Here is a 25,962-nt window from a genome sequence, read left to right as displayed (position 1 = left end):
CCGGCTCTCAAGAAAATATTGGTCACCCTTCTCTAGTGAAATTGTTAATGCTAATATTTAAAAGGCTTTGCAAAGGTTTCTTTGCACATATAGCAGTTTTAATGATAACCAAAAACAGTATTACCATGATGCTATGAATTAGCTGTCAGAGGTGGTTGGATTTATTTTTTAATAAAGAGGTAAAAGCATTAAGGTTGCATCACAAATCCTTTCACTTGTATCACCGTTTGCAAAGAAGATAATGCAATAGCAGTCTGTCAAATGAACATGGGCAATTGGTAGTCATATTATCAATTATGGGTGTTACTTACTTAGTAATAAGTGTTACATAGTGTTAACTTTAATGCCTACTGGTATGCATCCGTGGGAACCTAATTTAACAGGTTTTTTTTTTTTTGCTCTGACTCAATGTTTACATTACTTTGTGTCACCTCAGAAATATTTTTCACTTAGTGGTATGTGGCCTGTTGAAATAGTTTCACAGTATTCTATTTGGGCAGATGCACAATTCTAGACACATTGTATTTACTGAAGGATGCTGAAAGTGTTTGGATACATTATTTCAATATTTTACGTTGTTCTAGGAGAGTTTGGAAAGGTAGAGTTTGGAATTAAGCAAGGTTATGTCAGACTTTAAACTGGGTAAGAAATAAAGTCAACCTGGATGAATAGAGATTGATGGTAAAGACTAAGGGAGTTTTTTAGACGTTGGTGGATTCAGGACAGCTGACAAAAATAGGCGGATATCCCATTTACCCTGTTTAGAGCATTGAGGTGGAAAGGACATACACCTATTTATGGTCAATCACTAATGAACCCCCTAACTTCATGAAAGGAATGATAGTTAATGTCCAATAACATTAAGATTCAACAAATGCAATTTAGTTGACAATACAGTTTAGTAGTTACTAAAACATTTTAGCCAGTAAGTGCAGGGGTATGCCATTATCAGTCCCACATAGCTATCTAAATAAAGCATTTTGGAAAACAATTCTGTGGTATGAATCAAGATTTAGGAAATCCTAGACATAGGTAAAATTATAGTCAAGTCCGGACATGAATTTGTGACGACTTCATTGTGTGCACTTTAATGTAAAGCTATATTGTGGAATCCACATGGGCTACAAAAACACATCACTTTTCTGTTACATTGAGAAGTATCCTAAAGTTTATAAACGTACTCCATCAATGTATACAATTTGTTAATAAAGTCCAGGATCACAAAGAGGAACAGGACAATCTGATGGACAGATAAGGTTTTCACCAACAGTGCCTCCAGATGGGAATGCCACATGTTCCATTCTTCTGGGGTGGGAAGCCTCCTTGTACTTGACCTGCAAGGTGGAGTTGAGGGGATGTGTTCAATCACCAAGTTTACTATGGAGAAGTCTTTAAAGAATCTGAAGATTTAATCTTCTCTTTTGTATTGGCTATGACTGCCTGGCACGGAGATAGGAATGGCAAAGTGGCTGGTCAAGTTCAGCGGTATGGGAGGTTTACCCTATCTCATGTGGTGCTCTCTGTTATAAAAAGGATCCAAAGGCGACGAAAGAGGCTGAATAAGGAACAGTAAGTAATAGAAGAGAGAGTAAGAAAGGCTGAGGATCTCTCTCTGCCCTTCCCTGCATTGGCAAGGCATGGGTTTACCCTTTGGCACATGCAGTAGACGGTATTCTGATGACACCGGAGGATGAGCACAAATACCAAAAAAAAGTATTGTGAAATACTTAGGAAGATTCCATATGGATCAATGCCTGCTATAACTGCAAAAGTGAGAAGGGCATAGATGCACAAATATACCAACATGGAGGCAGCAAGTGGAGATCCTGAAGGATGATGGCTTCCTGCGCAGCATCAGGGGCATGATTAAACTATATTTGGATAATACAAACAGCAGAGCCACACAGTGAAAGAGTATGAAGGTAGCATTACAGGAGAATTGTGTGTCAAAAATATATAGTACCTGACTACAGGTAGACCAGGTGTTTACGAAACAAGAAGTGGACTCAGTCCCAGTCAGATCAGGAGGAGGGCGCACAAAAGGGGAAGTGCCAGGACTTAGGAGTGAAAACATGAACTTTTAATGAAATATGGGACAAGCTAGATAAGATTATTCACAATATTATCAGCAAGACACTTTATAGTGAAGGGGACAAAATATGGAAACTATTGGCCTGGTTGCTGAAAAGGGAGCCTCCCAGCATAATGGTAACAGGACTACAAGACGATCTACGTGAAATGGTGGTCACACAAAGGGGTAAACGGCACTGTATGTGCATTTTAGTGATGGGGTATAGTCATCCGCATAGGGAAGATGATTTAGAGTATGACAGTCACCTGAAAAAAAAGAGCTCTTGAAGCTGATGGACATACTACTAACTATTCTGTAGGCAACTCTGTTGCATGAGGAGCTAATGAAGCTGTTAAAGATCTGAAAGCTGTAAATACACTGAGTAGTGACATCTTTCTTGGAGATGTATGTCAAACGTTTCTGGAATTATTTACTGAGAAATTGATGGAGGTGATTATAGAAACTAAAATACAGGCATGCCACCCACAACTGTGACATAGAACGTGATCACAATGGTTCTGAAACCAGATAGGGAGGACACAAAAGCTGAGCAGAGCATTAACCAGTAGACTATTGAAAATAAAGGGAACACCTAAACATTTGATGTGCCCTCTGAAGCTGTAGCTCTTTAAGGAACAAGGCATCCTAATATCATCATTGGTGTGGGCCAGGAGGTGCAGCAGCGTGTAGCTGGAGTCTCTCAAATTAAACTGGGAAGAATGGTGCAGGGGTCTTCTGGACGCGAACTTTATTATATGGCAACTCAGGCACAGCATGAGGTGAAATTGTTGGAGGAAGTGGACAATTGTAAAAAAGTACAACTAGATGGCACACATACAAGAACAACTTGTAGTGTATTACTTATGATGAGAAGTAGGTTGCCAGTCTGCTAGGAAAGGTAGGAAAAGTCAGTGAAAGGATAACGTGAAAGTGAATGAGAAGACATTGATATGCGAGTATGGGCAGATGGAGTTTACAACTGTTACCGATTATAAAATGTGGCATGTCGATTGCTCAATGAAAGAAAGGCGGATGAGAAATATTGGGGGATCCTTGACCCAAGGGCACGTCTATCCTCTTTGTGAGCATGCAGGAAGCATTTGGAGGGAGACGGCGACAATTCCTACAATACGTCAGATATAAAGGGTGAGGGAAGGATGGAAGGAGTTCTAGAACGCCCTTCAGTTGACTTACACCCATGTCATGATGTTGTTTCTCTCAGAGAAAGGCAGTCTAGCATCCATCATATGCGGGGCACTGAGAGAAGACAAGAGAAGGAGCGCCTTACAGCAACTTTTAACAAGCATTGGCATAGCCAATAGGTCTCGCCTTTGGCACCTTATAAGTATTTAATTCTGCAGCACAAGATCCTTGGTGCTACATCAACTGTTGCATGGCTAAACACTTATAATGTCCTATGCCCAATGGAGCGACCTATTGGCTATGCCAATGCTTGTTTTGGAGAGGCTCTGCCTGGCTCATGGCTGAGCTCCCACTCAGTTCACTCAAGCTGCCACCACCGTCAGTTTACATCCTGATTTACTACTGACTGTTCAGCCTCATAAAAAAGGGAGCTACTTTTTTCGTTCCCTTCAAAACAGGTTTAAGTAGGAGGTAACTAATCAGTCCACAACGCTGATGCGGCTGAAGCTGGGAGATTCATGATCAGAAGGTACACTACGAAGGAATTCAAATGCCATACTTATAATGGCATACATTAAAATGAGTTTCCAAAATACTTATTGTTAAAAAATAAATAAAAACAAGAGACAGTGGACACACCTGACATGCACCACTAGGGTATGTCCTAGAGCCGATCACCTGCAGTGGCAAGACCCACTCAGTTGCACTCTCTATGTCTTTGGTATGTCCCTTTACCCACCAACCTGTTTTATACTGATATACCAACCACCACCCACCCCTCTTATGGATTCATTAGTATTGACTTTAACCTAGCTAAAGCTGGTGGTTTTATTAATGCGGGTCTACTTGCCTGGCACTATCCATTCCAAAGTTAACATTCTATTGATGAGCGTAGGGCTGAAGGAATACTTGGAAGGATCAGAGAAGTACAAAAAGACATAGGGTAAAAGTAGCAAAAATATAGGTCGAACTCCCAAGTAAGTGTCCCTTTCATGCCATGGCACCCCATACGGCCACAAACTTCGTTCCGTGTTACGCCATCCTCATGGTGCAACGCTTGGCCCCTCTCTCTATTCACCGTGCGTCGGTCTGTTCTTCTCGTGCTCACCCCTAACCCACCCCTTTTTTGCCCCTCCCATTATTCTCATCCACAAGTTGCTCCTCCTGTGTGTCTGGTCTGCTATTCCCAGCTTTCCCTATTATAGCACGGAACCCTGGAGAGTGACTGAGAGTTCACAGAATGCGCCCTCTGCAGCCGCGCAACTTGACACAACCACAGGGCAGCCATGAATTGACCAGTGGAGGGAATACACGACTGCTCTCGTGATGAGGACGGGACCTTCTTCTTTACTTCAGAGTTTGTGGGGGAGTGGCACCCAGGTAATACTCCATTAACACCATAAACGTCCGTTCTATACATCTGGCTGTTCACAAGTAAAAAAGACAACCATCCAAACCACACCAGTTGTTTCCCTTGTGGTGTGGGTGCCTGGATCGGGCAGGATCCATGGAAGAGGCTTCTTGGGGGTCCAGTGGTCAGTGCTGGACGGTTGTCTTGTCCGAGGCAGTTCGGGTGTTTGATATCACCCAGCTTCCTTTGCTTGCTGGGCGGATGAGGGTGAGGCGGGAGGCCAGGACAGGGTCTGAAACAGAGCAGGGTTACTTTTGCACACGAACCTTTGCATCCCTTTTGCACTGCGAGCATGGTGAGGTTAGGGGTGATGTTAATATGAGGGCGTAGGATAGATGAGTAGGGGCTGGATGTAGACATAGGGACGCAGTCTTAGTCACAGGGTCCAGTCACAGGACAAGAGGGGCTGATAATGTCAGAGGAGGCTGGGGGCCGAGGCACAGGGTGCACACTCACTTGTGTGAGAAGATTGAGTTACAGTGTGGAATACTTGGGTTCAGGTGAGGGGTCTGCTCAAACTACCAGTTGAAAGCACTAGGTACCAGTGGATTACATACACTGCGTAATACAGGTGCACGAAAGTAAGTTTAGTTTCCAGATGAGGGTCTGCTTGGGCGAAGTTCAAAGGGGGGTGAGGGGTTGGGGGTTGTTCACATGATCACATACAAAGCTATCCTTAATAAAAGTGCAATTCGGGCTTTACTACAACCACACACTCAAACTACACATATATATCCGCCTATATAATGACTGGACTGCGAGTACGCCAACACTAGTGCAGCCGCGGCCGGCAGTGAGAGTACCTGCAGGGCGGTGATGTAGGGAGGGGGAGGGGCATGGGAGGGGCAGGGTGGGGGGTAGTAATATATGGATTACGGAGCTTTCCAGGTAAGTAAATCAAGCTTGTTACATTGAGAGACTTGCAGGTAGAGCCTGATGTGGAAAAATAAATTTGAAAGAGAGAAAAACCCTTTGAGTTAGGAATCCCATAAGAAATAAACAGGGTATAGGGCAACAAAAGGAATACTTTAACAAACACTTTCAACAGGAGGCCCAGTCATTTTTGTTTCAACAAAGATACTCATTATGGTTTGGGATGATGTGTAGTTGGGAATTAAAGAAGATAATGCACTAGTATTTAAACACAGTATCTTTTTATTGTAACTGAACTAACAGTTACATTGTTTTTTTTCTGTTTGTTGTTCTTATGATATCACTTCATATTGCCTGACATAAAAGCCAATGGCGAAATGTGGTCAACTTAATTGCGTTTTTAAATAAGAAAACACTACAAGCAATTTATGTAATTATTCAAAGTCTGTTTGTGATACAGTTTAAGTGTCTCATAGAGCACCATATGAACTAATTAGAAGTGTTTACCTCCTTGTAGTCCTTATCACTTCAGGTGCTCTTCACATTTATGATGAGCTGATTGATAGTCTTGAGAGCTAAGTGACAGGCAAACCACTGCTGCCCATGAAGGAATCGTGGTCCAGTAAAGATAGTCTTTCTCTCATTTCTATTGATCACTCTCATAATACCATCAAACTCCCATCCCACTTCCTGTAAGCTAACCAGCCACCATGGGGTGGACTGAGGGACTGGCGGGGAATTGCAGTATTGTGATGCAGAAGTTTCATACTAAGATAATTAAAATTTCTTTGACATTTTCAGGCTATTGCATCCTCGGACTGGTATTTGGCTGATGAATTAAAACTATAGCAAGTACAGCCATCTCTCACCTAAAGGAGGCTACGAAGAAGAAGGTAGAGGGACAAGAACAGTATTCCTGTGCGAGGCATGACTCTATTGCATAAGCTACTATTTTGATAGAATGTCCCTTTATACAGTTAGAGGATAAATTCCGGTTTAGCCAACCTTTGACTCTAAAAACCTATCTCAGTTTAAGTAACAATTCTTTCAAAAAGTATTAGTGGAAACCAGCCGTAGCCGCTGCAGGTAAGAGCGGTGGGGTGGTGGGGGCGGCTGAGTGTGATTTTAAGAGACGACCACAAGGGAAAATCAAATTTTCCCTTGTGGTCATCTCTCGAAATCCCCCCTCAGCTGGCCCCACTGCTTTTACCTTCAGCGGCTGCGGCTGGCGGAAACCCAGATAGATACGCCATTAGCGTTAGACAGGGAAAAACATTTAGCCTTCACCCAAGAAGAAGTGAGTGCCCTGGTAGTCCTAGACTTTATACCAAGAGGGAAGGAATCTCAGAAAACTCTCAGAACTTGGACATGGAAGATTTGACTCAACTGCTAATTGTAGACATTGAAGGTCTCTTCATTCTTCCCACAGACACAAACATCACCAAAGAAATTGTGTTAGTGGTACACATGGGTGTAACCACTCTTAAGCACCAACCACAATTCTTCTCAGGGGGAGGCACAAGCAAACCCTAAATTAACCGATCCTCGCCCTCTAGTAGCTTGGCACAGAGCGGTCAGGCTTAACTCAAAGGCAAAATGTAAAGCATTTGTGCAACACTTCAAACAGTAGCACAGTGAAAATAAGCCACTAAAGGAGCCCACAACAGATTTAGAAAATAGAGTAATTTGTATTAAATATAATGAACAGAACAATAGAAATCCAATTAGCAGAACTGGAGATATTCAATTTTGAAGATCTTAGTGAAAATAATGCCAAAAGGCATAAAATACCAGCTGTGGATATCTGTTTGCGCTGGACCCGGACAAAGTCACAGGTTTAGGCTGACCTCGATGGAGTGAGGCTGGCTACAGGGAGCCAGTGAGGCCCACAGAACAAAGTACCTTAAATCCCGGTTTGTACAGTATTGCAAGCATCCATTAAAAAAATGTATTGCGCTGATGAAGCAGTGTGTCGGTTCCTAGATGCGGCAAGACTGTGGTGTGAGGTCCTGCGTCTTCTTCAAGGATCCCATCGACCAGGGCTTGCCATGCGAAGTCCGGAGTCGAGGGTGCGCTGTGCAGTTGGGGTGTTGCGTGGGTTCTGAGGAGCTGCGAGGTTGCGAGGCGGAGTCCATTTTCATTATTGAGGCTGCAAGGGCCTGCGCTGAGGCTGCACCCTGCAGCAGCGGTTCTGATGCCGTGATGGGCTGCAATGTGATGCAGTTTTTTCCAATGGTTCAGATCCACACAGTAGCAGCGATGCATCGGTTCTGCTCTGGGTTGCGCAGCAGAGGAGATGAGTTGGTTATGCTGAATACACAGACGCTGGCAGAGCACCATAGGCCCACTTCTAATGGTCCAGGACTGGGGAGGCACTATTTGGCAGGGTAGAATCACAGATGGCAGAGTTCAGGTGCTGGATCAAGGTTGTTGGAGCCTTCTGTCCCTGAGACTCAAGTAAGGAGGCAAGCCAACTATCACTTGGAGTCACATTTGGGTTCTGGGCTCAAGAGATACAGTCCAGCAGAGTGGCAGTGCTTCAGCAGCACAGCAGTCCTTATTCCTGGCAGAGTATCCACAGGTTCAGAAGTTAACTGAAGAGTGGGTGTCTGAAGTCCAGTATTTATACCTAGGTATGAAGTTGAGGTACGGGAGTAGCTTCAAGAGGTTTTCCTTTAAAGTCCCCAGGAAACCTGAATCCCCTGGCCCGGTTCCAAACTAACTACAGGTGGTATGTAGCCCTTTGTGTAGAGGCAGAGCACAACCTATTCATGTGTAAGTGCTCCTGTGCCCAGCTCCTCCCTCCCATCCTGCTAACAAAGGCCCATCCAGGCACACTTAAGCTCCATATTGTGTATGGCTGTCTAGAAGGAATACACAAAGCTCACCATCAACTAAACAAAGTCATGTGATCCACGGACAGGCTACAGGCACTAAATGGCTAAGGCAGGAAAATGCCAAATTCCTAAAAGTGAAATTTCCAAAATTGTAATTTTAAATCTGACTCCACCATAAGTTTGGATTTTTCATTACAATTCCAAAACCACCAAACATGAACTGATTACCTATACCCATTTGAAAATGACAGCTTATTAAATGTAATAAGGTAACTCCAATGTTAGTCTATGGAAGATGTAGGCCTTGCAGTAGTGAAAAACAAATGTTAGAGTTTTGTTTTTCTACCAGGACAGATACAACTTAAAAGTACATGTCCTACTTCTTATATGCACTGCAACCTGCCCTCTGAGCTGCCCAGGCCCTACCCTAGGGGTGGCTAATATGCATTAAAAAGGAATGGGCATGGTAAAAAGGTTATTTTGCCAGGTCAAAATGGGCACTGAAAACTGCATACACACAGGCTGGAATGACAGGCCTGAGACATGTTTAAAGGGTTACTTAAGTGGGAGGCACAATCAGTACTGTAGGTCTACTAGTAGCATTGAATTTACAGGCCTTGGGCGCATGTAGTGCCACTTTACTAGGGACTTACAAGTAAAATATCCCAATTAGGGATCAGTCAATGTTGACATGTTTTATGGAGTGTGCCATTGCACTTTAGCACTAGTTAGCAGTGGTAAAGTGTGCAGAGTCCTAAGCCCGCAACAACGTGCTCTGCAAAAATGGAGGAGGAAGGTACAAATTTGGGGGAAGACCACCCTAAGGCTGCCAGGTCTAACAAAGAGTGATTCTAGAAACTTGAAAGACCGACCCCTTTCTGAATATACTAAAAAGATTCTCTAAACATCCACAGTGTGCAGTTCATCATCTTGGCAGATCTGGAAGTAGAGAATTGCTACATTAGGCCATGTTCAAAGTGGTACCTAGACTCAACCTTAGGATAATACCCAACACATGGCGGATGACCTCCCTTTCTTTGCAAATCTTACGGTATGGGTCTTAAGCAACCGGAACATCCAGTTCTCATTCACAACTGGCTGCTATAGTAGCGACAAGGAAGGAAACATTTGCGGAACAATCAAGAAAAATGTTTATCATTCAGAGGATCAAATAGTGCCTGCTGGAGCACTAGAATATCAAGAGAATGTTCAAGCAAGTCAGAGGAGTGTGAACAATGAACCTCCATTTAGCAAAACTACAGATACATGCAGCTACCAGTTGTACAAAATCTTCAAGTTTATCTTGCTTCCCTGAATTCCCGGGTTTGAGGCCCTTTGCCATTGAAAGGTAGAGATTGTCAATTCATTTTACGTTTTCTTATGGAGAAACTGCAACCTCTGCAGAGACTCATGTTGTAATTCAGGAAGGCCTGAGTCACTACCCAAGAAAGAAAAATTTGACCAATGATGCCTAGACCCCATAGCTGGTTTCTTAGAACTTTGCTTTAGAGTTCTTAAAGAATAACTGTTTGGGAGGTTATTTTCCAAACAAGGTATTGTAAGATAGCTGAAGGCAAAGAACAGACACACCAAAGATGGTAAAGGCAGTCCGGTGGGAAGACATGGAATGAACGACTCTCATTTGGTAGAAGATGTGATAATCTAATTCAGTCTGAGAGGCAGAAGTTAAAATAATGATTTTTACCCTAAACTGAGCACAGGAAGCCCTCTGAAAGCCACAGAGTTAGGTGTACTTATTACGATTATAAACTTCCTCAATTGGACATTGCTGGATATTAGTCTTGTGTAGAGACAGAAGGAAGCATCCAAGGACTTGTGAAGAAATTGAGGAGTCTGCGTTAGGTCACCCATTCACAACACAGTCATGGACATTAAGATGTTATGTAGTATCATGGAAAACTATTATTCTTATTAGCTGCATGTTGCTAAACCCTTTTTACGAAACATCATCATTGATTCGAACATGTGGTAGGTGCTTAGTGTTTGAGACATGCAAAATATTAATTTGTTTTGCACTTGTCTTAATGGTATTCTGGTGGTATGACTTAAAACAATAAAGGATACATTTTGTGTCACACACTCATATTAGTATTAGTATTAGTATTTTCCTTATGTTAATAAAAGGAAATCCACCCCTTCACATTCATGCACTACATTGTCTTAACACTGAACACTGTTTACTGTAAAAATGTCTAGTTTATTCAATGTAATCAAATCTTTACATATGCAGAATTACGATCTTTTATAAAACATCCTGTATACAACATTTCATTGATATAACACAATATTATTCTAACATTTTAAAACCATTATTTATACTATGTGCAAAATATCATCATTAAAATATCTCAATATTACCTAACACAAGTTTTTTTGTTGAAAGCAAGCACTGGCATAGCCAATAGGTCTCGCTTTTGGGACCTTATAAGTGTTTAGCCATGCAACAGTTGATGTTGTTGCCCCAAGGATATTGTGCTGCATAACTACAGGAAGAAACGGAGAGAAAGAAAGAAAGAGAAAAAGAAAGAAAGAAAAAAAGAGAAAGGGAAAGAAAGAGAGAAAGATGGAGAAAGAGAAAGAGAGAGAGAAAGAAAGAGAGAGAGAGAGAGAGAAAGAGAAAGTAAGAGTGAGAAGGAGAAAGGGAAAGCAAAAGAAAGAGAGAGAAAGAGAATGGGAAAGCGTTGAAGTTTAGACCCTAAAGGCACACAACTGTTATGTCGCGGCGGGTCTTCATCAGGACAGAGAACAGCCTAGAGTAGATGAGACATAGTGTAAGTGGGTGTTCTTAAATGAGCTAAGATTAGATGTGGACTGGTGATGAATATTACTCACCCCAAATACCAGAGGTGTCCCGCGCAGTGTGGGGGCAGCCAGATGGATCTAAGAAACTAACGACGGTTGGTTACCGGATTCTTATGTAACTTAAATATATAAAATTTAAAAAGCGCGCTACTGGGGATTTGGTCTTACCTGCCAAAGTCAGGAAATATGTGAAGAAAAACTCAGAAACGAATACAAAAGTGAAAGCATCCCATCCAAGGGAGACATACGAATCACAGGCAATCTCTAAAAGGAAGATCCAATGCATAGTATTATGGTCTGCTTGGGTCTGTTACGTTTTAAATATAGCGTACTGGCTACATTGGAAATCTAATCTTACCTATGGAATAGCGCGTGGACTGGAAATATTCCAGTTTAAGCAACATGAATGAATCAGAGCCGGAAGACCTGTGAAAAACCGGGGTGAGAGGAATGGTGGTGAGAGGAAAGAAGGGGAGGGAAAAACGGGAGGGAGGGGAATTATTAAAATCAAATAAATTGAAAGGGAGGCTCAATCCTATTTAAAGCTTGAACACCACAACTGTAATTAAGTCTTACCTGTGGCTGAATAAAGAGGCTGGAACAATCGAACAAGTTCGGAATGAATCAGGCAAAAAAGTCCTAAAAAATTAAAACGGGGACTGTCAGGGATTTCGAAAATGGAGGTTGGAGGAATCATGATGAATCAAAGATTAACAGAGCACTCACCGTCGAAGCAGGCATCCGCTTTGCAATCTCGAAACTGACTGTGTGTCACTATGTTAAATAAGCAAGCTTGCACCGGCGTGCACAAGGACGTGATGTAGCAGCTGACTGCTTCTGCCAAAGCAGGTCGTCAATCACTCTGACGTAGACCTGTTTGTGGTAGCTATTGGCCGTATGCTGTGTGCGACGTAGTGCAGCAGCTGACTGATGCTGAAAAACACTCCAACGGGTATGCACTCATGACAGCTACAAGCTTTATGAAAGCCGGACCAGTTCTGCCTTGATTATGAAGACAATGTCTCAAGATATTCAATAAAAAAACAAAGGGAGCCAAAGAGAAGACTGCTTCTGCCTAAGCTGGCCGTCAATCACTCTGATGTAGACCTGTTTGTGCTAGCTACGGGCCGTATGCTGTGCGTGACATAGTATAGCAGCTGACTGATGCTGAAAAACACTCTAACATGTATTCGCTCATGACAGCTACAAGCTTTATGAAAGCGGGACCAGTTCTGCCTTGATTATGAAGACGGTGTCTCAAGATATTCAATAAATAAACAAAGGGAGCCAGAGAGAAGGAGCAACAAGACCAGCGGCCATGAGACACGCTCTGTGGTAGGGGAGGGGTGTTGAAGTGTGAAGAAGACAGAGAGGCAGAGCAAGGCGCGCGCGCTTGGGAGAGCGAGAGGAAAGCCAGATGGCATCTCTGCTCGTAACTGTGCGCGTAACCGCACACTGTATGCCACCCAAAAAGTTGTGGTCTGCTTTTTAAAGTCCACTCACTAAATGTCTCGCCAGGGCAGTGCATGTGCTAGCTCAGGCAAGACCTAAAAAGGAATTACTCTGATCTATACAATCACAGAACTGACAATTACCATAATCTCTCAAGAAATAAAAGTTCCATCACAAGATAACTTGTGATATTCTGCACAAAGTATGAATAATGGTTTAAAACTTTTAGAAAACGATTGAATTATATCAATGAAATATTGTATACAATATGTTTTAAATATTACAGTAATTTTGGGTATGCAAAGATGTTCTTACATTGAATAAACTAGACATTTTTACATCAAACAGTGTTCAATGTTAAGGCAGTCTAGTGCATGCATTTGAAGGGTTGATTTCCTTTTATTAACATAAGGCGTATTCTAATATATGGTGTTGACAGTGAGAGTGTGTAACACAAAAGGGATCCTTTCTTGTTTTAATTAGTATTTTGACCCAGGTCCCTTTTGGTTAGCACTACCATATTTGTGGAATTCTGGTGGTATTGTCATTTTTTGAATGTGGAAATGGAAACAATGCTACATTTATCATAAATATTTGCAATAACGTGATCTCCTTCCACAAATGTGTTTCTGTAAGTGGTTGCACTTTTATAGCGGTTAATATTTTATTCATTTGTTTCCTTCTAGAAATGCCACTGTCTGCACAAAGAGGAGAGCAAGGTCCACAAGGAGAGCCTGGAGTAAGAGGGCCACCTGGACCTCCAGGACCACCAGGTCATGGACTTCCAGGACTAAAGGGAAAACCAGGACCACAGGGCCCAGCAGGTTATCCAGGTGTTGGCAAACCAGGAATGCCAGGAATGCCAGGAAAATCTGGGGGCATGGGGATGACAGGACCAAAAGGTGAACAGGGGCCAAAGGGAGAGAAAGGACACATGGGACTGCCAGGACCACAAGGGCCTCCTGGTTCACCAGGTCTTCCGGGAATTGGAAAGCCAGGTAACCAGGGCTTGCCTGGACAACCAGGGCCACGAGGTGAACCAGGATTGAAAGGACATCTAGGAAATCCTGGTCTTCAAGGGCCCAAGGGAGACAAAGGAGTTGGAATGCCAGGCTTGCCAGGGCTGAAAGGTCATCCTGGGTTGCCTGGCCCTCCTGGACCAGTAGGACTTCCAGGTATTGGAAAACCAGGAGTAAATGGGATTCCAGGCCAGCAAGGACCAGCCGGCAAACCTGGACCACAGGGCGAACCAGGTCTGCAAGGCCCAGTGGGTCAACTAGGAGCACAGGGACCCCCTGGCCTTCCAGGAATTGGAAAACCAGGTCAAGATGGAATTCCTGGCCAAAACGGATTCCCTGGTGGAAAGGGTGAGCAGGGGCCTCCGGGTTTACCAGGAGCTCTCGGTTTACCAGGTATTGGCAAACCTGGTTTACCAGGTCCAAAAGGTGACCAGGGTGTGGGTGGTCTTCCTGGTGCACTTGGGCCAAAAGGTGAGAAAGGTCACGTTGGTGATCCAGGAATAGCTGGCCCTCCAGGAGAACCAGGCCCAGTTGGGCAACCTGGTGCAGTAGGCCCACCAGGAGTAAACGGGTTCCCAGGACCTAAAGGAGAAGGTGGGGCGGAAGGTCCTCTTGGCCCAGTTGGCCCTAAAGGTGAAACAGGGTTGCCAGGTCTTCCAGGAAATCAGGGGTTTCCCGGTGAAGTAGGACCCCAAGGTGTAAGAGGACTACCAGGACCAATTGGACCAAAAGGGGAGGGTGGTGATAGGGGTCTACAAGGTCTTCCTGGGGGTTCAGGGGCACCTGGACCTAAAGGAGATGCAGGAATCCCAGGAGACCAGGGCCCACAAGGCCCCACTGGAATCCCAGGAATTACTGGACCAGGTGGTCCAATTGGAGAGCCTGGTTTTCCAGGGCCTAAAGGTGAACAGGGTGTGGCAGGAAACCCTGGACTTCCTGGGGTAGGCACACCTGGTATAACAGGACCAGAAGGGCCACCTGGAAGACCAGGATCTTTGGGTCCTACAGGGCAGCCCGGGCCACCTGGGCCCCCTGGACCTCCTGGTATGCCTGGCCTTCCTGTGGTTATCCCACCAACACCGCCAAGCATGGGGCAATATTTGCCAGAGATGGGACCAGCAATTGATGGAGTGAAGAGTCCACCAGACTACAAAAATAAAAAAGGAAAACATGGAGGAGTCATTTATGAGATGCCAGCATTTACAGCATCAATAACCACACCTTTCCCACCAGTAGGAGCGCCAGTGAAGTTTAACAAATTGTTGTACAATGGTAGACAGAACTACAACCCACACAGTGGCATCTTTACCTGTGAAATTCCAGGAGTTTACTACTTTGCGTATCATGTTCATTGCAAAGGCGCAAATGTGTGGGTGGCTCTTTACAAAAACAATGATCCAGTAATGTACACATATGATGAATACAAGAAAGGGTTCCTCGATCAAGCTTCTGGAAGTGCAGTGCTACAACTCATGCATGGGGACAACGTGTATATTCAGATGCCATCAGAACAAGCTTCAGGACTCTACGCTGGAGAATATGTGCATTCATCATTCTCTGGATATTTATTGTATCCGATGTAAAAAGGAGAACAAGCAAAACTCTGAACACTTATTGCTTCACAATTTTATATCAATGAAAACTAAAGTGAATACATTTTGGATCATATCTTAGAAAATAAAGCATCGGCGTAGCCATCTACGATAATCACAGTGTGATATATGAGCAGTCTGAGGGTCCTGCTCACAGCGGTTCTCAGGTCAGAACACTATTGGCACCTGTGCTGACCAGATTTATGCAAGCCCATGGTGAATTTTGTCTGGGTGCCTACTCATTCCAATGCAGAAACAGTCATAATCACTTGACTAGTGTCTTATATAAATACAAGGTATGGCCGTCTGTATCTCAATCGTTACTATTTGAGAGCAATACATTTGAGCTTATTGGAGCCACAGCATTATACACGAGAATTTTCCAGCAATACAATCTTGACTAATTTAGATGCATTAAGATGTCAAGGCAAATGATAAAATCCTGTCTGAATCCCCATTGTTGTCCTATTTGTCCCTAATGAACTGAAGAAAAATAATATATATGTAAATCTGTTTTATCTGTTTCTCTATCTGACAAATGTACCTCTTGTGTTTACCATTGACAGATGTATGGATTTGCATTATGTACATGGAAAATGAGAGCACAAAATAGTATTGAATAATGTTTACATCTGAACACGTAATGTTCAATGTGCCAAATACATCATATGCAAAGAAAGAGTAAAATACTAGAGCAAAGCATATCACTACAATGCCAAGGAATTTAATGTTGTCAAAGGGGGATTACATTTCTATATGAGCACAAACAAGCCTCCTCAATTTCGATATGCAAATCCAAAAAAACATGGAAGGTACTGTATGATCATCCTGGTGCTAATCATGTACCAAATACTTTTGCTACAAAATATTTAAGCTAAAGAATTAAAATGCAGTGCAATGATTTGTTTCTTTTGCGTTTCACAGTAGACTGTGAACGACTACCTTTATTGATTTTTTGTGTTTTTTTTTTAAAGTAAAACTTTAGCAAGTGGGAATAGCAAGAACCTAATATCTTGTCAAATGCTATTATCTGTAAAAGTAAAATGAGAAGAAGTGGAATGAAGTCAGATTAAACGAATTGAAATAATGATACTAACTATTCCTGGCAATGCCTTTTTTAAGTGGTTGGTTGTTGTTTAGCACCCAGAGATTTTGTAACAGGAAGCTCTAAATTTTCTACCATGTTAAATATAAAGGAACGCAGAACAACAGAGTACAAAGCGGTGACAAAAAAACTGGAGGAGAGGAAATGGTAAATGTTAATAGAAATTGAGATGTTAATGGCTGATAACTTTTATATTTAAATTTTTGTACGGATTTGAAAGGTATCAATAAATGTTTGAAAATTATTCTTCCTCACTTCTTGTGTTTGTAACCTTGATAAATCAGCTCGTCTGGATTTGTCTAATGACTTTGAAAGATACTCTTTGTTCGAGCAAATCGAAGATGTAAATACTTCTAACCGAATTCTCAAACTTCAAAACAAAAGTCTGAAATTTGCTCAACTGGATTATTCTTTTTACGAGTACATTTAGAGCTTTTTGAATTTAGACACAATTCTAGGAGTACACCTTGATATCTACAGAAGTCAAAGATACCCCTGAGTTTTGGTTTTCAGGAATGGAATTTCTGCATGTGAGTGGTAACGTGCAACTTTTCACATGCAGAAAACGTTACTTTTTTTCTCAATGTTTGAAAATGTGTGATTTTTTAAGTTGTTTGTTTGCTGAGCGTAAAATATTTTTTTTGTTGAGAACACCCACATACCATAGTTTTGTAACTATTCACCAACTTGTGATGGAGAACCCACCCTAGCTTCACCCAAGACCTAGGAACACAGGCATTCCATTTGACTGTGAAAACCCCTTTTGGAAAAAAATACCGCCCTTTCTGACTTACAGACTCTTGAATGTGATCTTATCCACACAAATAATGTTTTGTGCACCTTGTAGTATTGGGGTTCCCAAGGCCTTCATGCTCCGTTGATAACCCCCTTACATTCAAGAACTGTTGGCACGGAAACTGTAAAATTCAAAGAACAAGTTTATTAAGACCCCATGGGGTGGTGATACATTCCTACAGCACCCTTCGGTAATGCAAGAAGTATCACACCGAACATCGGTGTGACTCGTTCTTTTATACAGTTTTACAGGTAATAAAAGATAGGCGGCACAAGGTTACAAAGCGTTATGTACATATAAGGTCATCTTTTGGAACACAGCCAGCTCATTGGAGGGTTACAACCCCGCTGGTCAGTTGGGAGGCACATTCCTGAGGGACGACTGGTCAGTTGGGACTGCGCATGTACGGGTTGACCAGTACTAAAAATAGCCTGTTGCTGGGCAAACTCGAGTGGTCAGTGGCACGGACAACGGACTAAAGGGCACGCTAGCCACGAGGCAGCTTATGGTCTAAGATGGCCGCCGTAACCTACAAAATGGCATTTTCATGTATAGCCAATTTAAGCGGGAAAACGTGTAGCACAGCTAAGCGCTAACTCGGCCATTGTCAAATTACGACAGACGACCCTTTTAGCGTTTAGCTGAAGCTACCTCATAGTGAACATAGTCAGGGTGTTCATCTTCGATATCTATCAACATTATTTGAGTTACTTCTTTATGAAGCATCATTTTGTCATGAGCAAGAGCTCATCTCGATGGTACACAAGCTGATAAACACATAGAGCATAAGGCTGGGCCACATTGGATACATAAGCATACAAAGAACAGTATTCCAACAATGATACATAGAATCGTTAACAGTTTCCAACCCCAAGTGGTGAGCAGTGACCAGAACCATCCTGAAAGTGTCCAAGTTCCATTGTCCGGATGAATTTCAGCAGCTATTTTATGTAACTTAGAAATGTCATCATAAACAGATGGGGAATTGTCAGGTACGTATACACAACAGCTGCTTCCGATAATTCTACATGCCCCCCCACGGTCAGCCAGGACAACATCTAAGACCATCCTATTTTGGAGCGTAACGATCCTAGAAATCTGAAGTTCTTCAGTGATATTCCCAAGTGCAATGGCAGTGTCCTTTGCTACAGCCTCAACAACACGTGTCAATCGTCTTATTTTCCGACTGTTTAATGCAGCCCCCACAAAAGAAAACAGTCCTAAATTGAAGTCTACATATTGCTGCAAGGCAGTATCAGCCTGGTCGATATCGTCCAGAACAACAGTCCGTTTAACCCGATTTAGAACAAAATCATGATATAAGACATAATCATTATGATACATTGGTGGTGCTATGAATACAGGGGGTAGTACAAAAGATACATAGCACGTGCCTAACCATCCCAACGGGAGCTGATGATAACCCTTCGTTCCACAGATAAAGTAAGTATTACGAGATGCTACAAATGATATGCCAATTGGACTGTCAAATGTGAGTGTGGTGTTGCATTCACTTTTCCCAACTGAAATTGTACCTTTATTGCGTATACACAAATCAGCTTTTGTAGCAATAACATTAATGACATGCGAACTGGATACGTTGATATTCCGCTGATTACTGTAAACACGTGGGGCAGACACATTATCGGGGCGGTACTCCTCCCATTCAAATCGAGTACCCTCAGCTCGTGGATACCCATCCCGATCATGGTAGCAGATTTTATTCAGACGGAAAAGTACCCCCCCTTTCGTTGGCCATCTCAAAGTGAATAAAAGGGTGTACCAGGCATTGCAGGATCCATTATGTGAAAACGGGAGTGGAATGAGTGGTGTACCCCCTTTTTTCTGATGCCCAGGCAACATCCCACACACCTAACAGTTGGACGTATTTGTCATGTTATGCGTATGATGTAGGATCTGAATAAAGCTATTGTTCAAATAAGTCTGTGGGTGCCGTTCTTCATGGTAGGGCAAAGTGAAGTGAAAATGTTCAGATGGAGCCGGGGTAGTCGGCAGCAAATGTTCACGTGCAGGTACCACAAGTTCAACTACCAAAGCTATCACCGCTATTACCACAATGGTCAAGACGAAAAGGATGGCACCAAGTATTCTTTTATCTCGTGCTGCAGACGACGCCATAGTTCAAAAAGTTCTCAAATAGTTCACAAAGTTCACAAAGTCTCAATGCACATATGCATATACCTAAAAAAGAAAAATACGGTGCTGAGCTCCGAGGTAGCCGTTGTTTTCTTCTCCGGGCCAAGACGGGTGTCGCTACACTTGGCAGAACTGATCCCCCCCCCCTTGGAATTCCCGGTTTCCGTTTCACAAACCCCAGAGCGGTAACCAACCAGTCTTGAAAAAACCAAGTGACCTATTGGTCACTCGTACTGCTGTCCGGGTCGCCAGAAGGACCTGCTCAGGGCCCCGCCACCTCGGTTCCAAGCTGCTCGCCCTCTCAAACGATCGAATCATTACATGATCACCAGGGCGAAGATCATGGCCCTCTCCAGTAGAGTTGTCAGGGAGCGCTTCTCAAACCTGTTGATGAATAGAAAGCAAATCATTTGTTAATCGTGCCAAATAATCATTCATCATTATACAAGGCACATCATGTATCAATCGCGGCTTGGGCACTCCCCAAATGTTCATCGGCCTTCCGAACACCACTTCATATGGTGTGAGGCCAGTTCGAGAGTGGGGCACTGATCTAAGAGAGAGTAATGCTAGCGGTAAGGCATCCGGCCACTTCAATGACTTGGATGCCACAATCTTAGCCAGTTTGAGTTTCAACGTAGCATTGTACCGCTCAACCAGACCTGCCGACTGAGGGTGGAACACAGCATGAAACTTCTGCTGAATCCCTAACCCCTTCAGCACATACTCCACAATCTTCCCAACAAAATGAGGCCCATTATCGCTCCACAGAAATTTGCAAACTCCAAAGCGAGGAAAGAATTCCTTAAGCAACATCTTAGCCGTTGTTAGAGCTGTATTGTCTTTCGTGGGGAAGGCCTCAACCCATTTGCTAAAGGCACACACCACCACTAGGACGTACTTCAGATTGTTGCAACGCTCAAGCTGAATATAATCCATTTGGAGTACCTCGAATGGTGCAGAAGGTGGAACGAACCCTCCTTTCGGAGTATGGGTCCCCTTTCCAGGATTGTGTTGCAAACATACTAGGCAGGTCTGCACTACTCTCTTGGCAGTATTAGCAATCTCGGGATGTTCCCAAACTCGTGTTAGCAGTCGAGTGATTGCAAGAGCTCCCACATGCGCCAACCCATGTGTCATCTGGACCATCGCCTGCAAGTAAGCTATAGGCAATTTCCATTTTTCCATATCCTTGCTTCTCCAACAACCTTCATCATCTAGCACCCCATCTGCTGCCCATGCCGCAAGTTCTGATTCAGTAGCTGATTTCTGAATATCTAAGATTTCTGATCTAGCATCGCTCCATCGCTCAGCCTGTGATTGTGTCACATACATGGGGGAGTCAGTCCGAGACATAGCCGTTTGTCTCGCTATGCTATCTGCGAAGGCATTTCCTTGACCCACTGTATCAGTGATCTTTTTGTGGGCGCTACATTTTATTATCGCCACTTTCTTTGGACAAAGCAACGCATTTAAGAGATCACGCACTAGTTCTCCGTGCATAATATGAACTCCATGAGAAGTCAAAAACCCACGTTCTTTCCAGAGTAGCCCGAAGTCATGCGCTACTCCGAAGGCGTACCGGCTGTCTGTGTAGATGTTCACACATAGGCCAGCACTCAATTCGCAGGCTCGTGTTAACGCTATCAGCTCTGCTGCCTGAGCCGATTTCTGTGGTATTCTAACTGTTTCTACCACTGTCTTAAGTGTCGTGATCGCATATGCTGCGGAAGTCATACCATCTGGCAGCCTCAAACACGATCCATCAACCCACAGTTCCCCATCCACATCTGGAAGTGGCATATCCTGTAAGTCGACACGACCCTTTGTCTGTTCCTCAGTCAGGAAAACACAATCATGATGTTTTTCTTCCTGACCCTCCTCGACCGGATAGGGCAATAAAGTGGCAGGGTTCAGGGTAGCGCACCTTTTCAGTGTGATATGTGGCGCCAAAAGTGTAAGCTCATATCCTGTCAAACGTGCACTCGTGAGATATTGGGTCTTTGTTTGACTTAACAGGGCATCTACTGCATGGGGGACTAGCACCAACAATTTGTGCGATAACACTATTCCCTCACTCTGCCGTATAGCTACTGCTGTTGCTGCAACTGCTCGAAAACACCCAGGCAACCCTCGTGCTACAGGATCAAGAATGGCAGAGAAATAGGCACATGGCCTCTGCTTATCCCCGTGTGTCTGCACTAACACTGACAACGCGCACCCATCTTTCTCATGCACGTACAATGTGAAAACTTTCGTGTAATCTGGTGTACCTAACACGGGTGCAGAGCAAAGTGCCTGTCTCAATTGTTCAAAGGCATTTTGACATTCATCTGTCCATTCAAGGGGCATTGGTGTAGTTTTGGACAGTAACGCTAACAAGGGTTTTATAATGTGCGAAAACCCCATGATCCACTGCCTGCAAAATGACGTTAACCCTATGAAGGCACGTACATCTCTCTGCGTGCGGGGGACTGGTGTATCTAAAATCGCCTGAATTCGATCAGATGTTAACGCACGCCCCTCCTTAGACAAAAGATGACCGAGGTAGGTCACCTTGGGTCTACAGTATTGAAGCTTTTTCTTAGAAACCTTGTGATTATTCTGTGCCAGGAAAGAAAGCAACGCAATCGTACTCTCCTCACATTGTGCATAAGAATCTGCAGCAAGCAGAAGGTCATCCACGTATTGGATAAGGACAACCCCAGACTGTAACTCAAAGGAATCAAGCTGTCTTTTCAGAGCCTGGCTGTAGATACTCGGGCTCTCAGTGTAACCTTGAGGAACACGACAAAATCTATACGATTTATTATTTAACGTGAAGCCAAACAAATATCTGCTATCAGGATGGACAGGGATGGAAAAGAATGCGTTTTTCAAATCAATTACACTAAAGGTCGTGGCCGTTGGTGGCACCAGTGTAAGCAAGGTCGTAATATCGGACACCACCAGGTATTGGGGAATGACAATTTTGTTAATCTCTCTCAAGTCAATAATAAACCGATAGACTTTGTCGTCAGTATCTCTCTTAAGAATCGGGAGAATAGGGCTGTTACAAACATTATAAGGAACCTCCTCCACCACTCCTGCAGTTATCAAATCTTGAACATTATGTGTCAGGGCAATTTCACCTTCCCTCGAAATCTTATACTGTGGCACCCGTGGCAGAGGGGCCCCCTCCTTAACAGTAATATGAATAGGTGGAATACGCATCTCTCCCACATCCGTATCTGAAGTTGCCCATAACGTGTGCGGGAGAGAGGCCAAAGCTGGAATGTCCAGTATAGTGCAAAATCTATCCGAGTCAGGATAATTATCGTTGAGGATAACCCGCACTCCCTCAGGAGCACACCGTATCGTTGCTCGAAAATACTTAAGCAAGTCAATACCCAGGATATTATCTGGGGTATGGGGCGATAACAAAAATTGACCAAAACTAAAAAATTTGTCAAGACAAAGTGCAAGGGGTTTTGACAATGGGCTAGGGGAGGGTGTGCCATCAAACCCTACGCGTGTTATCATTTCGCCAGACAGGGGAGCCCTCGGAACCAAGTTTTTTGACAAAGCGCTACGAGTAGCCCCTGTGTCGACTAGAAATTGATCAGTAGAACCCAGAATACCCGCTGTTACATATGGACCCTTCTGATCTACCGGCACTTCAATTGATTCCGTACCCCATCCTACGCAGTCCTATGCATGCACATAATCCTGGTGCTCCACATTCTCACCCTCCGATATCTGATATTGGTTTCGTCTATCAAACGTATTACGTTCATCCTGGCCACGGCCCCTCTCTTCAAACCTGCTACGATCACCTCCACTACCTCGTGCTCCCGAATAACCTCCTCTCGACCTTCCACCTCCTCGACCACGCTGACTACGCTGTTCACGCAGTACCGGACAATCATCAGCCTAATGCCCAAACTCCTTACAATAAGCACATTGGTCCTCCGCTATATCTGTACGCCCGTACGATGCATTGCCCATCCCTCGTCTACCTCTATCATTCCCTCTAGATTGCGTTTCACGAACCTGTACCAACATCACTTTTGTTTTCAACTCCTTCGCTTTCTTATCAATACATTCTTTAGCCTCCAATTCCTGTCGCTCATAATACTGAGCCATAGTTAACAAAGACGCAGGGGTCGCCGTGCCCCAGGAACTTTCACTCGATTTCAATCGCTTTGCAATCTCCGGTAGGAGATTAGCTACATACTTATCAACAAACAAATGTCTACCCGTATCCTCCGTTAAAGATTGACCACTGTAATCATGAAACGCCTCTTCGAAGCGTGTAAAGAAATCTGAAACCGTTTCGTCTGGCTTTTGCTTGCACGAAGCTAACATAGTCCAATCGATCTTTTTAGAAGGTACGAGCGTTTTTAATTTAATCAAAATAGCCGCCGGGAGGTCCAAAATCAACTGGCAAGGCTTACATGCCGGTTCCCTGTCTAAATCGGCTGCCGTTATTTCGTTCCAAGTTCCCCCAAGTATCGTTTCATCATTATTTTTACGAATCTGTCTCCACATATCAGGTGGAAGAATTAACCCAAAAAACAGATCTATGTCAACAAGAGTCATTACACAAGATGAAATAGCCCCTTCCACCGCTTCATAGAATGCCGCTGGATTTTTACGAAGATCAGGTAAAGAATTTTTCAACGCCATAACATCTGCTCTGTTCCAAGGCGTATACACCCAGTTATATACAAAATATCCCTTTGCATCCTTTGACAATTTATCATCATCTGTACCTTCCCCTTTAGGTGGAACATACAAGGGTGCGGCTTCACGCATAGGCATAACATGCAATGCAGAATTCTTATCTGAACCCCGGAGAGAACACTCCTTAGTCTGCACGTTAGACTCCGGCCCGGACTCCTTATTCTTTTTCCGCTCGTCCCGCAATCCGGTAGTCTCATCTCGCAGCTGGATCAGTAGCTTGTAAAAGGCATCAACATCTGCAAGATCAAATAAACCTTTATCCAGATTCTCACGGTGAACTGACACAGCTTTAGATTCTAACGTATCTGAAAGTTGGCGATATGCGGTAACAACTTCATCTGCCAAACTAGCCAGAAAATACAGTAATTCATGATCCGTCCATCTACCCCTTTCCGTAACAACTTCAGACTGAGAAACATAGTTCGAATTCACTTTACGAGCCCAACTACGTAAATGTGCGGATCTCTCCGCAGAAAACCTGAGAGCAGATACACCCTTCTTCTCCAGCTTATCCTGTCCATCATCCTCCGAATCTGCAGCTGGAGCCGTAGGCGAAACGTACGGAGGCGGTGACCGATCTAGCAACGAAAAATCATCAATTTCATTATTAAGGACAGGATAAAGCGGCCGACGAATAGGAAATTGACCAGTCGTTTGCAATTTACGTTCCCGTTCCTCCCTCTCTTTCTTCTCCTGAGCCTCTTTTTCCTCAAGCTGTAAAGCCTTATCCCGAGCAGCCTTGCGCTGCTCTTTGTCCGCCAAGGCAACTTCAGGTTTCATTCGCTCACGCACCGCTTTCTCCCACATTCGCACACAATCAAACATGTTTTGTCTAGACCTGCGTTGAAACAAACATTGCTCCACAAACTGTACTTTACGTAAATCGAACGACCCATGTAGAGGCCATTGCAATTCAGGATCTGACTTCGTGTACTTATGCCATAATTTGCTATACATTATAGGGGGAAGGCCAAATTTTAAATACATCTCACGGTTTGGTGTTCCTTCTGAGGGAGCCGGCTGTGCTTCTGCTAACCTAATTGTGGTACCATTTCCAAGACAGCACATCCCTCGGAGTGTGCTAAAAACAGGCATGTTCAAAAAGTGTCACAAAAGCGTGACACCGTATAAAAAAAGGCACTTACAATACTTCACACGAATGTGCCGCTCAAAGGAAAGAAACAAAGTTAGAGAAACATCTCTACATGCCTGCCTATGTGAAGTGCACTACACATATAGATTCAAAGATCACAAATTCACAAACGTTAGCTAACTCAAATCAAATCATAGATCATAGAACTCCGGCAAGCGTCCGAAGACTACCTTACCAATCACAAATCATAGAACTTCAGTAAGCGTCCGAAGACTACCTTACCGATCACAAATCATAGAAATTCAGTAAGCGTCCGCAGACTACCTTACCGATCACAAATCTTACCCAAACTCTCAAATGTCCAGATTCCAACTGCCAAGTCTTGTAATCGAATCAGCCAAACGGCACTTTCCCAGCAACGCAGACGATCGAAAACTCAGTCGGAGACCGGCGCCACCTGGAAGGTCAGATCGGAAGGAAAGGAAGAAACACCGCGGGTGCCAAGACTCGGGTCACTCGGTGGCAGCGTACGCGTCCATGGCGAGTTTCCAAACCTTCGTCACGACCTCTCCTTCGGGCATCCGAGTCGCCGATGAGTCCCTTCGTGGTCGCCAATTTGTAGTATTGGGGTTCCCAAGGCCTACATGCTCCGTTGATAACCCACTTACATTCAAGAACTGTTGGCACGGAAACTGTAAAATTCAAAGAACAAGTTTATTAAGACCCCATGGGGTGGTGGTACATTCCTACAGCACCCTTCGGTAACGCAAGAAGTATCACACCGAACATCGGTGTGACTCGTTCTTTTATACAGTTTTACAGGTAATAAAAGATAGGCGGCACAAGGTTACAAAGCGTTATGTAC

General features: G+C 43.7%; 1 protein-coding gene across 1 annotated transcript in view; it reads left to right on the top strand.

Moving 5' to 3' along the window:
• Positions 1-16,562, top strand: part of COL8A1 (collagen type VIII alpha 1 chain) — a 223,282-nt gene extending 206,720 nt beyond the window's left edge. The window contains exon 4 of the mRNA XM_086934446.1: positions 13,297-16,562. Within this exon, the coding sequence (XP_086790572.1) occupies positions 13,297-15,212 (1,916 nt within the window). The 3' untranslated portion in view covers positions 15,213-16,562. The remainder of the gene's footprint in view (positions 1-13,296) is intronic.
• The last annotated feature ends 9,400 nt before the right edge of the window (positions 16,563-25,962 follow it).

This window comes from Lissotriton vulgaris, chromosome 8, assembly GCF_964263255.1.
Source record: "Lissotriton vulgaris chromosome 8, aLisVul1.2, whole genome shotgun sequence".
In the NCBI taxonomy this organism is placed as follows: domain Eukaryota; kingdom Metazoa; phylum Chordata; class Amphibia; order Caudata; family Salamandridae; genus Lissotriton; species Lissotriton vulgaris.
Note: the sequence above shows the minus strand (reverse complement) of the source record. Positions and strands in the feature narration are given on the sequence as shown.